The sequence below is a fragment of the Mustela putorius genome, unplaced genomic scaffold (assembly GCF_011764305.1).
Source record: "Mustela putorius furo isolate JIRA1106 unplaced genomic scaffold, ASM1176430v1.1 tig00003988_pilon_pilon_pilon, whole genome shotgun sequence".
NCBI lineage: Eukaryota > Metazoa > Chordata > Mammalia > Carnivora > Mustelidae > Mustela > Mustela putorius.
Genome location: NW_025422127.1, coordinates 8,519,666 through 8,533,587, shown reverse-complemented (window position 1 = coordinate 8,533,587; position 13,922 = coordinate 8,519,666). Strand labels below are relative to the sequence as shown.

General features: G+C 39.9%; 1 protein-coding gene across 2 annotated transcripts in view; it reads left to right on the top strand.

Moving 5' to 3' along the window:
- The window catches only part of SRGAP1 (SLIT-ROBO Rho GTPase activating protein 1), a 266,482-nt gene that overhangs the window by 127,391 nt on the left and 125,169 nt on the right, over positions 1 to 13,922 (top strand). For both annotated transcript variants that reach the window (XM_004766598.3, XM_004766597.3), the window contains exons 2-3: positions 5,530 to 5,725; positions 10,467 to 10,629. In XM_004766598.3, the coding sequence (XP_004766655.1) occupies positions 5,530 to 5,725; positions 10,467 to 10,629 (359 nt within the window). The remainder of the gene's footprint in view (positions 1 to 5,529; positions 5,726 to 10,466; positions 10,630 to 13,922) is intronic.

Below are 13,922 nucleotides of genomic sequence, written 5' to 3'. Positions count from 1 at the left end.
CTCCAAATGTCTAGCATAAAAAATGTATTTGCACCTGGTAGTTAGCTAATTGGCAACTGAAAGAGTGTAAAAATATTCATGTAAGTAGTAAGCATGTGAATAATTGACAGAACCAGTTAGAGCATCACTGGGTTCTTCTCTGAGACATTCCATTGGCTCTTACCTATCATTTGGGAAAATACCTTTTATTCATTAGGTAAAGGTACTGATAAATTTTAACAGAATGTATACTTTTTAAATTATCATAAGGAAAATCTGACCAAATAAGACTATGAAATAATTGAGATGGTTTGTGACAACTTAGAAATGTTGCATTTCTGTCTGCTGAGCGATCGTGAAGTCACACCCAATCTATCGATTTTATGTGCTAGTGCTAGTCATTTAGTAACATATTAAAGAAGCAGCCCCATCTCATGGACTCAATCTTTCCATGAACTATGCATCATTCTGTGGTCTCACACAAATTTATTTCCAAGGATTAGGACTTCCCTTTCTTTATCAACTATAGGAAGAAATGTCTCTGTTTCCTCCTTCCCAAGACAATTTTGTTTTATTTAGTATTGTCAGCAGATTTTTATAGCTTAGAGGAACTGTTTCAATTTTGCTTAACAGATTGAGTAGTTTGAAAGCGTACTTTTTGTGTACTATTTTTGGATTGTTAATGGTGATACTTTCTGTGGTGGCACTCTTAGATCAGAAATGAAATAATAAGTCTTTTTTCAAAAAGCAGCAAATTTTAGTCCTGTTAAAATGGCCATTATTATTATTTAGTAGGTCCTGACCTAGATTTAAATAATGACCGCTTAGAACCTCCTCAGAGATGGTATTTTTCTGCCTAAAAGAGATTGTGCTATTTGGGAGTCATGGTAATAAGCCCCTCCTAATGTTCTATTAGGCAAATCTTTTCTATACCATTAGAAATTGTGACAATTAACACACCAATGATGCTCATAGTTAGTAAATTTACTACTCTGGCTTACAAACAAATTCAGGATGAAGTAAAAATCCTGAAGCAAGAACCACCATGAAGACATCATTTTAAAGTACTTACCTTTATGTTGTCAAATTTGATTGACTACTAAAAAGTGCTAAGCATGGGAATATGAGGAGTTATTTTGTTAGTACTGATATCGTCATTCTTAGGAATGTATCCACAACCAAAATTTCATGGAATTGTGATACAGCAGTATGTCTTTTGTATAATAGCTGTAAGTCACATATCATTTAACTCACCCACTGAAAGTGTATAATTCAGTGTTTTTAGTGTGTTCATAGGTTTGTAACCATCACCACCATCACTTCTAGAACATTTTCATCATCCCATAAAGAAACCCTATACCCCTTAGCAGTCCCTCCCATTTCTCCCCAACTCTTCCAGCACTAGTAACAACTCAACTGTTTTCTATGGAAAACAGTTTTCTATGATGCACAACTCCTTCTAGTAGGAAGGTAAAGGTAGTCTCTTCTAGACATCTCATAATGTAATCAGTTTCCGTTCATGACTGATTTCATTCACTAAGATTATGTTTCCAGGTTTTATCTATGTTGTAGCACAAATCAGTACTTCATTCCTTTTTATGAAGCCTGAGTAACATTCTATGGCTAGACCACATTTCGTTTATCTGTTCAATTTATGGACAAGTGTGGTGTTCTATTTTCCAGCTATTATAAATAATGTTGCTCTAAATATTTGTATATAAATTTTTGTGTTTTCATTTTTCTTGGGTATGTACCTAGGTAGAAGTAGACTTGCTAAGTCTGTGTTAACTCTGTGTTTAACCTTTTGAAGAAATTACAGATTTACAAAATAGCTGTGCCATTTTGCATTCCTACCAGCAACAAATGAGGGTTCCAGTTCCTCCACGTCATTACCAACTCTTGTTATTACCTGTCTTTTTTATTATAACCATCCACACAGGTGTGAAGGGGTATCTCATTTGCTTTTGATTTGCCTCTTCCTGATGGCTAATGATGTTGAGCCACGTTTCATTTGCTATTGGCCATCTGTAGATCTTTTGCGGAGAAAATATCTGTTTAGATTCTTTGCCCATTTTAAAAATTGGATTACTTGTGTTTTTGTTGTTGAGTTGTAAGAGTTCTTTATCTAGATAGAAGTTCCTTATTAGATACATAATTTGCAAATATTTCTCCTAATCTATGAATCATCTCTCCACTTTTTTGGTGGTTATAGCTGTATATCTTTACAGGACATTGTGTCTTACAGGCTCTTCCACAGTCTACCACTGTCCATTCCCCTTTCCATAGCTTCCTGGTACATTTCTTCATTACAACACTGATGTACTGATACTATCAACTTAGGATTTATATTTCCTACCAGAAGGAGTTGTGCATCATAAATCTTTGTAACTCCTGCCTAACACAAAATAGGGGCTCAATAATGGCTTGGTTAACTAAATTAAAATGAAGCTTGAGTCTCAAAAAAATGGTCCAGGTCAATACTAGATACACGAAAGCTAATAGAGTCCTGCAAGAGTGTCTTTAAAGAAGGTGGGTGGGAGGTTGCAATCCCTTCTACAGAAGTAAGACTCACACATTTTCGAGAAATCACTCTTTAATGTGATGCTTTCACCAGTTCCAGCCCTCATGATGACAGTGGTGCTATGTCCTGTAGCCCCCTGTGGTCCCATGAAGGATTGATAAGGTGTGGGGTGCAGTACATCATTGCCTTCTTTGATCTGTTCTGAGCCGTGAGCCAGAATTTATATGACTGTTTATTTTACTCATTTATTAAAATATCTTTTCAGTTCATCAGTGCCATATAAGGTTAGATCACGTCTAGTGAGGTCATGTTAATAAAGCTTTACCATACATGCAGTGAAGTGAGCTCCTCTGACATTGTGCTGCCTTCGGCTCTGGTTTGGTATGAGGAACCCAAAGGTTTTCTCTTCCTAATAAGGCATGTCTTATGGTAGTACCTTTATACTGATATTTTTTTTCCTTATTTTCTTTTTTGATGATCTTTTCCTCATTTGTCCCCAACTTGTCTAAATTAAAGAGGTGATCAAATGAATTCTCCTTCAGTTTTTGGAGCATGTTTTATTTTCTTACAACAATACCCTAGATTCTGTCCCTTCACATTTTCCTTCCTGAAAATGCTGTTACTGTCCTGTATTCATGGGGAAATTACAGATAATATGAAGTAACAATTACTGCCTGCAAAAAGAAGATGAGTTTTTTTAACCGTTTAAATATAGTCCTCCTTCTCAAAATCCCCTAGCTCTTGATTTTTTAAAAGATTTTTTTTAAGATTTTTAATTTAATTAATAAATAAATAAAATAAGTCTTATTTATTTATTTGACAGAGAGAGAAATCACAAGTAGACAGAAGTAGGCAAAGAGGCAGGCAGATCGAGAGGGAGAAGCAGGCTCCCTGCTGAGCAGAGAGGCGATGCGGGGCTCGATCCCAGGACCCTGGGATCATGACTGACCCGAAGGCGGAGGCTTAACCCGCTGAGCCACCCAGGTGCCCCAGTTCTTGATTTTAAACACTGAAGGAAGCAAGCAAGAGAATAATCTAAGAATGAGACTGAAGAAGGAAGCCCACAGAATTTTTGTGTAGTTCTATTGAGATCTGTATTCTTGGCCACTTTTATTTCTTATTTGGCACTAATACTGCTTAAAAGAGGAAAAAAAAAAGCCTAGTTGACAGCCTAAGACGATTGATTTATTTTCTCTTAGCGCAGCAAGATGTGCTAAAATTACTAAATCTTAAAAGACTTACTGAGATTCCTGAATGAGAAATATCCCCACCCTTGATTTCTTTTTTCTTCATGAAACAAAAATAGTTCTGTATTTGTGGGGAAAAGAGTTTGGCAGACATGGTGATTATAATACTGTATTGAAAAACACTTACTTTGATTGACTAAAAACCAGATGCTGTTCCTGGTAGTTAAAAGCCTGTAATAATGTTTTCACTCTAGTGATCACCACACTTCTATGCGATTAATAATGGCTCCCCCAACCTAGAGGTAGAGAAACCAAGGAGAGGACACTTGAGAAATGCTTCCTACGCTCCCCAGAGCAGTATTGCCTGGATCATGACCTTACTGAGGGCCTCATTTCATAGTTATTTGGGCCTTTTTTGCCAGGATAAAGTATTTAATCTCCTTAAATCTCAGTTCTTTTTTTGTAAAATGAGGATAATACTCCTACCTACTTCAGTAGGGTATAGAATAGTGTTTGATTATTGTTAGCCATTATTACATTGAGCACGTTTCCTGACTCCCCATTGAGAACTTGACTACCCTGCTGTTAATGAGTTTGATTAAACATGGCCAAGTGTATACATACATATTGTGAACTCAGTCTTTCCCTGTTGAAGAATAATAGGAAGGAATTGAGATGTTATTTGGACATTGATTTTTCTCTCTCCTTTTTAAAGATTTTATTTTTAAGGAATCTATACACCCAGATGCACCCAGATGTGGGGCTCAAACTCATAACCCCGAGTTCAACTCGGGGGTGGAGAGTTACATGCTCCATGGACTGAGCCAGCCAGGCGCCCCTGGACATTGATTTCTATCAACTGTACTCAATGAGATTCAGCTCTCACTTTTAGGGAATACTCACTGACTCCGGGAAGGATGAAATAAAGTTTTCCAGTATGAATCTGCTTGTGTGGAGGTGAACCCTGGATCTCAGACAAGAATAAGTCCGTCATTACGGCTGTATCTCATTTTCCAGAACACACCGTTTTCATTGTAATAGTCATTTACAGATAGTTTTGCATGATACGCCTTTGCTTTTGTGTTTTCCCTAAATCATTCAAAGACTAACCTTCACCTTCCGAATGTATTAAAATCATCAAAGAATTCTCTTCAGGATTACATGTGTCAATAGAGCTGTTAGTTTGAACGGTGTGTAAAAAGTGAAGACCAAGCGAAGAGCCTTTGATGTTGTGACCAGAATAATGAAGTGCAGTCTCAGGACTCCATTTATGAATGGATTATTTGGATATAGAAAGAAATTATTTTTAGGCACGGCATTCCTATAAACCCAGAAGCTACATGTTTTACAAACTAGAAATTTATGCACTAAATACAAATTACCAGATGTCAGTTTCTGTATGTGCCAACTGGCAAATATGCGGTGGTTCAGAAGTCTGGAAGAAATGATGCTCGCATCTTTGCCATTCAAACTCATAAGGGATAGTTGAGGGAAAATGCTGTTGAAAAAATTACAATGTACGCAGCACCTCAAAGATGTCACGTGTCATGAATTGTTATCTCCAAGGCTTTAATTTTTTTGCCTCATGACTCCATGCATGTTTGTGGCATTGCAAATGTAACCCATGTTTCTGTTCTAATTTCTGACATTCTTTCCTGGGACTTGCCTCATTCTTTTAAAGGGTCAGCAGATTATGTAAAGAATGAATCTAGACCCAGCAATCTCGTAAAGGTCCAATACAGAGCTAAATGTGTCGTAGGATTCTTTACCTTTATCTTGCACGTACCAGCACACCTCACTGATTTTCACAAAACCATCCAATGGATTCTCTTCTTTCCTTAGAAATTCGAGCTCAGCTGGTAGAACAGCAAAAATGCCTGGAACAGCAAACAGAGATGAGAGTTCAGCTTCTCCAGGACCTGCAGGATTTCTTCCGGAAAAAAGCTGAAATTGAGACGGAATATTCTCGGAACCTAGAGAAGTTAGCAGAAAGGTTCATGGCAAAGACAAGAAGCACTAAGGATCATCAACAGTACAAGTAAGAGAGACTTGACTCAAATTTGTCTTTCCAAGGTGATAGCCTACCTTCTTAACACCTCCTTGGTTTTAGAATTTTCCATCTTTGAGAAGCTGTTGCTTAGCATATCCCCATATGTAAAAGGCAACTCTTTGCATTTATAATTTATGAGCATCAATGTATCACATTTTAAAAGTGATCTCTTGATATTTTTTCTTGCCAGTAAATGTATATTTGTGGATAACTTTATAAATAAAGAAAAGGTGTGTGTTTATAAAATTTCTGATTACAGAGAAGTGGGAGTCACTCTCTACCAGGTAGATGTTTCAGTGGGCACATTTAAGATGGCTGCTTCTTCAAGCAAAGACCTCAGGATTTCTGTAGTGATTTTGTATGAAAATAAGCAGTAGGGGTTGCTTATGTTTAGGTCCCTCCCCGCCCAGTCATATTTGTGGTTACTGCAGTTGAGACTGACTTAAAACAAGGATCTTTAGGAAAATAATATGACCAAATGCAGTTAAACCTTGAATTAATTAAAAAAACAACTTTGAATTAAATGTACTTCCTTTGTTTAAAAAATATATACAGATTTTCTGATATGAAATTTGCTTTGTAATTTAGATCCTAGAGACAGACAAGTAGGCAGACAACTTTAATGGAGAATCCAAGTACTGTGACAGGGTAAGTGCAGACAGACCCGATGGAAATCCATTTAGTAGTGGAGGTGGGGAAGGGAAGGTCAGAGAAAGGTCTTGGAGGAAGTGACACGTAAGTGAAACATGGAGGTTCCAGGCAAGGGGAACATCCTGCATCAGGGATTAGAAGGGAAGGGGTATAAGGCAATTTTGTAGAACAGAAGCAGTTGGGTGGGAGCGAGTAGTGAGGTGGTCAGCAATGTGGCTCCAGATGAAATTGTGCCAGGTCCAGGAGGCTTGTAGATCACACTTGGCAGTTTGGACTTTGTCCTGAGAGCATGAGAAGCCTTTGGAGAGTTTTAATTAGAAGACTGGCCAGCTCAGACCTGAACTTTATTTTTATTTTATTTTTAAAGATTTTATTTATTTAATTTGACAGAGGGAGCAAGACAGCACAAGCAGGGGGAGTGGCAGGCAGAGGGAGAGGGAGAAGCAGGCTCCCTGATGAGCAAGGAGCCCAATTTGGGACTCCATCCCAGGACCCTGGGATCATGACCTAAGCCGAAGGCAGACACTTAACCAACTGAGCCAGCCAGGCACCCCTTAGACCTGCATTTTAGAATGATGACGAAGACCACAGATAGGACTATGGACGAAGAAGCCATAGTGGAGGAAGGGAGACCATGCAGGGGGCTCACAGTAATGGCGTGCACTAGCAACACTAAAGGGACAAAGAAATAGACTTCTCTGGGAGATAATTAAAAGGCAACACAATCTTCCGGAAATATAGTAGACTTAGGTAATCTGAAAAGTATTTCTTTTATAAAACCCCCAGAAATGCTGATTAAAATATGATAGACATCATTTTGAATGTGTAACTGAACTCATAGGAAAGTAAGGGAAATTTCCAGGGGCCAAAAAGGGAAGAGGAAACCGAAGACTCAAGTGGACATTTATATCCACGCTTTAGTCCCTTATGGGGACTAAAGGTGAGGCCTGTGCAAGGTAGGGCGGTGGGACTAGAGGTTTTCTACCGGCAACCCTTTTGCGCTGCACTCCAGCATAAAATTGGGACCAGCACAACGACTGTCTCAGTGCGTCGGTAAAACAGAAAACCACCAACCCCCTGCAACAACAAGGCCTGTCTGCTCAGCCTGAGCTGCAGACTGGAGGGGTGTCAGAGAGGCCTGTCTTTGTCTTCATCGCTGGCTTTGCTGTTTTCTTTTATACCCTTCTGTGGCCTTAGATCCTACATAAAAAGTAGGGTGGCAGTATCCCCAGGGTACTTTTGCAGAAGCAAATGCAGAATAATTCTAGATAGGGAATTTTTTTTTTTTTTTTAAATGGCAGCCTCTCGTGTTGGCCCAACATAGAAATAGATCTTAGTCATGGTTTCCAGGGTGGACAGATGTCCAATGTACTTGACAGAGACTAGAGCTGGAAAGGAGACTGAAGCCAGTACTCTATTATAGTAATTGTCCCTTTTTAAAGTAAGAAAACTGCCCATTCACCCATTCAGTAAATATTTTTTAATGTCTTCTGTGCACTTGGTAATTGGTTGCGAACTGGGTATGAGCCCATGCACCTTAGTCTGATCCCTTAGGGCTTCAGCTGCCCCTTTTTCTTCCTCCCAGTTTGTGGATGTGTTTTTGTCAAAAGGTAAACCATTTGGAATTTTCTTTGACTTGGGTAAGTTTATTGAATATGGGAATGAAGGTAAGATGGATAATGAGTCTACAGAAAGGACAAATTAAGGGTAGGAAGAAAATCAAGGACAGACTTGACGAAAGAGCTAGATCTGGTTCGAATACTGGCTTTGCTGTGTGGTTTTGGTCATTGCTTACCCTTTCTGAGCCTTGGTTTCCTAATTTGTACAATGAGATTTTGTGACCATTAAATGGGAAACATGATGAAGTGCTTGATGTGACTGATAGCCGGCATGGATTATGTACTCAGTGTTTCCTCTCCTCTCCACCAGATACTTGGTAAGTCTTGGGCACAGCACTCAGCTTGGGGATGTTCATCATGTAGTTCATTATGTCCTTAGCTTAGAGTTACCTCTGACAGAAGACCAAGGCTTAGATCAGCCTTCATCCTACTTAAAGACTCTGAAACCAGCTTTGGTCTTAACAGCAAATCAGCGTGCCTCACTAAGCCTCACTTCTCTCACGGATAGAGGGGATACAAAGAATTTCTGCCTTGAATTGTAGTGGTAAGGATTATGTAGAGTTACTGTGTGTAAAGTCTTTAGAACATCCCCTAGATAAAAATAGCGAACTTTGTAGAGCACTTATTATGGATCTAAGTAAGCATTAAAAAATATATATATTAACTGAAATAATCCTCATAAGAATCTTATAAATACTGTTATTTTACCCATTCTCCAAATGAAGTTACAGGCACAAAGAAAAGCTTAAATAATTTGGCCAAGATCACGTAGCTATAAGTGTAGTTGTGGGAATTGAACTCGAACAGTACAGATCCACATTCCTTAGAGTAACTGATGCATGCCCGACAGGTACTGCTGTTATTGGTATTGGTATTTTAGTATTGTTATCATTTATTAAGGCAATATTATGTGTTTATTCAGTGAACGAAATAACATTTATTAAATGCTTACCATGGGGAAGGCACTTAGGATACAAAGACATAGGAAATGTTGTCAAAGTAAGAAATGTTCTCAAAGAATGTATGGGTTACTTCAGCATAAAGGACACATGTAAAAGTCAGTATAACAAGGTGATCTTTATCTTTCAGGCTCACAGGATAGAGAATGTCAATAGAAGGGCTGTTGTCTGTCATAGAACCAGTGCCCCTTGCTTGATGGCTTTGAGAATAAAAGGACATTTTCTAGGTTGGGGCTGTAGTTCTGCTGTGCCAGGAGGCTTTTCTAGTGTGAGCCAGGGCTAGGACCCCAGAAGAGGACTTTCCCCCTGCCCCTGTTCCTGCTTCTACTTCCGTCCTCTACTTTCTCTTCCTTCTGTAGAGCGTTTGGACTTGATTCATTATCAAATCCTGAATCTGAGGAACATATAGGCAGAAAGTGCTGACTTAATGATTTCTTTCCTCAATTAATACTTAGAGTCATAAGTGATCATGAGTCGTAGAATAACATGTCTGATACAGATGGCTCTAGTGTCCCTGAGTTAGCTTAAGCCTCTGGTGCCTTTTCTTCATTTTTCAGTTAGACTTCAAAAAACAAAAAGCATTATACTTTTTCCTTTTTTTTTTTTTTTTGAAGTAGTAATATACCAGTTAGTTACTTGTTTTGCTTGGAAGTTTTCTTTAAGATTTTTTACAAGTCATCTTTTGTGGTTTATATTCACTTTTAGGTTTATTATCTAGAATAAAATGAGGTAGGAGCACCTGGCTGGCTCCATAGATAGAGCATTGCTGCTCTTGATCCTGGGTTTGTGAGTTCGAGCCCCACGCTGGGTGTGGAGCCTACTTAAAAAGGTGAATTAAAATAAAAATATTGGAATAAAACAAAGTATGTTTACAAATGTGGAATAGTTTAGTGACAAGTTATAAGCCAGTAAACTTCTTGGTTCTGTTCACGAGCCTCCCAAAAATGTTGTCAAGTTCTGATTCCACAGGAACACGTTTTGGGAAGCTAATGTTTATGTATCAGGGGACTAATAAATAATCCTCAAATGTATGTTCCACGGAAAGCATACCTAGCCAGATCTCTTTTCCAGCAGCAGACTGGACATTCAAAGCAGACTTTGTGCGTAGTGGCAAACCACAGTCTGTCTGTGAGACAATAGTCAATAGATTTTTATGTAAATATAACTACTTTCTTCACAATGGGGTGTTTAAAGCTGAAAGCCTGCCTGTGATTGTGTATATTAGGATCCAATGGCCCATGTCAGGAGTGTGGGTTTTGATTGGTGTTCTTGGTCCAGTGTTTTCCTTCCGAGTCTAGGGAATTGCTGGCTTTCCGCCATCACAGCATGGAAGGCTCTTCTGCTGTTTGCTGAGTAGCCCTCTCTGAGCAACACCCAGAGTAGGAAGAAGAGCGACAATACCCATCTGTTGTGGCTCCTCGTGTGCCTTGGTGACTTCCCTCAGCTGCTTGGACAGCTTCGAAATTGATGGTAATTCCATTTTTTTTTTTCACTTCTCAGGAAAGACCAGAACTTGTTGTCTCCAGTGAACTGCTGGTATCTGCTTCTGAACCAAGTGAGAAGAGAGAGCAAAGACCATGCAACCTTGAGTGACATCTACCTGAACAATGTGATTATGCGGTTCATGCAGATAAGTGAGGACTCGACCAGGATGTTTAAAAAGGTACTTTCCATCTCAGTCCTGCCGCAGTGTACTTTCCCATAATCTGTGCCCCTAAGCATGACTGAGAAGGGTCTGGTGCCTTCGTTCCTTAATTGTACTCCATGAGTTTTTAAGCTAAAAGAAGGAATATTTTAAAGACACAGAATAAAAAAGTTTAGCTGGAGCAGGCGTATGTACAGAGTTGTAAATCGCTGAATCTGTGACCTGAACAACGTGAGCAAAATTGCAAAATGAGATGTACCTGCAGATTGCCCGTCTGTCCTTAGGAACGCATTGCCTACAGCTGTGAAAAATGAAACCAGAGGGGAAAAGCCTTACAGTCTGTGTTTGGTGCTCACACATGATCAGACACTTGGGAAGGACAGGATAACCAGATGCGCTGCTCTCTCGGGAAAATGTTATCATGGTTTTTTTCTTTGCTCTCAGCAGACTAGCAGCGGAGGTGGTGAGAGGATGACATGAAGACAATCCCAGAGGGCACAGAAAATTCAGGCTCTTACATGCCAGAGTGCTTCCGCCTTCCCAAATCCATTTACAAAATAGGAGCTGGGCTTTTAAGCCTTCTTATCATTGTTACTACTCTCAGCCAGCTCTCAGTAATTTTATTTTTGTTGAGAACAGTCACAGAATTGGACCATATCCTGTGTGGGGAATGCAGCTACATGCCCAGTAAGACTGGCTTTCCGTTTTTATGTTTATAGGACAAGGGTTCTCCCCACCTATCCTCAGCTTTGTGCTAGTAGCATGTGGTGCTTATATCCATAACTGTACTCTGGTCAGGAAGTAAACATTAGTTTCAGAAAGGGGGGGGGCACCTTGTAGATTAATGACATATTTATGTTTCAAAGGGGCCCTTGGAAACAAAGATGTAGTGTTAGGCCGGCCAGCTGGAAAACCTCTCAGCTGTGTTTGATGTGTCCACGTTAGGTTCTCTTTCTGACCCAGAAACAGAATTTAGCAAACTCCAGGTCCTCTTTTGCTGTGTGAAATAGGAAAAAAATACAAATGATTCAAACAAAGGAGGAACTTAAAACAATTTGAAAGAGCCTATTAAGACAAGAACAGGTAGAGAAATGCCCAATGGATCTTAAAAACTAGAAATGTGAAAAATAGTTTATAGAGCCATGAAAATGATTTTCTCAGATGTCAGCTCTTTCGGCCAATGCCTCATTTAGTTCATTGGGGTTTTTGAACATCTATGAGCAGGAGATGGTGTTAGGTCTTGGGAGGGCTACGTAGAGGATGAAAAACCAGTCCTCATGCTCAAGAAGGTCACATTCTATCCAAATTTGGATGGTGCTATGTGATGCTTCTAGGCGTGGGAAGGCTGGCCTCCATTCAGCCACAGCGTCTCAGCCAGCACCTCAGTCGAATTCATTTATGTATCTATTCAACAGAACATCTTTAAAATGCCTGAGGAAGCAGAGTTAAAAGACACGTCCCTGCTTGCACGGAACTCATTATAGTAATTAGCATTTACCAAGCTAAAGGGACACACAACCTGCTGTGGGAGCTCAGAGCTGAAGATCTTAAACTTTTTGGAAGGGTCAGGAAATTCTTCACAGAAGAGCGAGGATTGGAGTGAGACCTGTAGGAGAAGCAGGTGGTCATCAAGCAGCAAAGACAACTGTTCCAGGGAAAGCGGTAATATGGTGTGTTCAGGAAAGGGTTTGATGTCCCTGGGCCAGGGTCACGTGGGAATTGAGTGCTGGGATATGAGGCTAGGAAGGATGGTTGTTATAGAAAGGTGCTTTGTATGTCTTACTAAGATGTGAGGATTTGAATTTTGTAAATCAAAGTCCAGGGCTTGATACAGTTGGTAGAAACCTGGGGCAGAGAGTCAAAGAGATTTGGGGTTGAATGCCAGCTCTTTTGGCTTCCTTGCTTTGTGATCTTGGGAGATGATTCAAGAGATTCAAGAGTGTGCTCCACTCTTGCAGGGGGTGGGTAAGGCAGGATGGGGCAGAGGGAGAGAAGCTGAACCTCAGGCTGTGCTGGAGCTAGAATGGTCCTTTGGAGTTGTGTCCTGTCCAGATGAGGAGGCCTCGCCTTTGTTTTGCAGTCATTGGATTTGAGCTACCCTTGGGGAGGGTCTAAGTAGTGTTAGGGTGAAGCAGCTCCTTTTGGTGGAGGGTTGTTCCCAAGGGCAATTCTCAGAGCGGGATCAGCTGTGAGTTTCACCAGCCGATATTCCCAGTTGTTGGGGAAATAAGTTCTCGGCTCTTGAAGAAAGAGTCTGGGGAATATACAGTAAACACACAAGTGCGTGTGTGTCCACACACACACACAGCCTGTTTGCTACCTAGAAGTTTTCTTCCTTCCAGATTTCCTGGGACTCAAAAGAAGTCTAATTCTTGGAATGCTGTTTATAGGGGACTACTGGTTGCTTTGCCATTTAGTGGGGCAAACCATCTTCTAACCATTGCTGACCAGGTGGAGAGTTAACAGTCATTACAGTTACAGGTGTCGAATTCTACCTTTCTCAAGCAAACCCAGCACACTACATCCCACACTTTTCCACATATTGTTGCTGGAAAAAGAAAGTGTAAGAGGAAGAAGGCAAAAGGGAAAGATCGGAGCTTATTGAGAAGCCAAACCAGCCCGCTAGGACACATTTGTCAGGAAGAACAGGAAGCTAAATCCATACCTATCAAGCCCGGAGAACTTTAGGTCCCTTTAGATTAAAAAGCAAGACCAGTCTCTTCTGCCGTTTTTCTTTTTCTGATTACTAAACCTTTCTCTTCAGTCCAGCTCTTCTTCCATTATTATGGTTCCAGAAGCGTATTTTCTATCAGAATGGAAAGAAATCATCAGAGCTAGTCTGAAGTGACCTTTAGAACTCTTATGGAGTCCTTAGCACAATGCTTGTCTTTTTTGGGGAGAGGATTTTGAGACTTCCTCATTTTTTAAAAGTATCCCCATGTCTGTATGGAGATGGAGCGAGATAAGTGCTGGGTACGTGACAGGTTCAGCCTCTTACACAGCTGTATTGTATTCCATCTAGCCAGCAGTAGAAAATCCTTTTACCCAAACTGTTCTGTCAAATAAAGAGTCTGGAGCAGGTAATTCTAGGAATGTTTTTGTGCCCAAATGGACATAACAATCAGGAAGATACTTAGAAAAATATCTATCTAATTCCATGCATAGGTATAAGGAATAGCTTTAAAACTTAAATTTTAATCACATCAGAAATAGTTGTGATTTTCAGCAAGCAGAAATGGTGAAACTGTGTTAAAAAACAACAATATTCAATTACTCATATATTGATTATTTCAGATTTAGGCCTTTCCAAC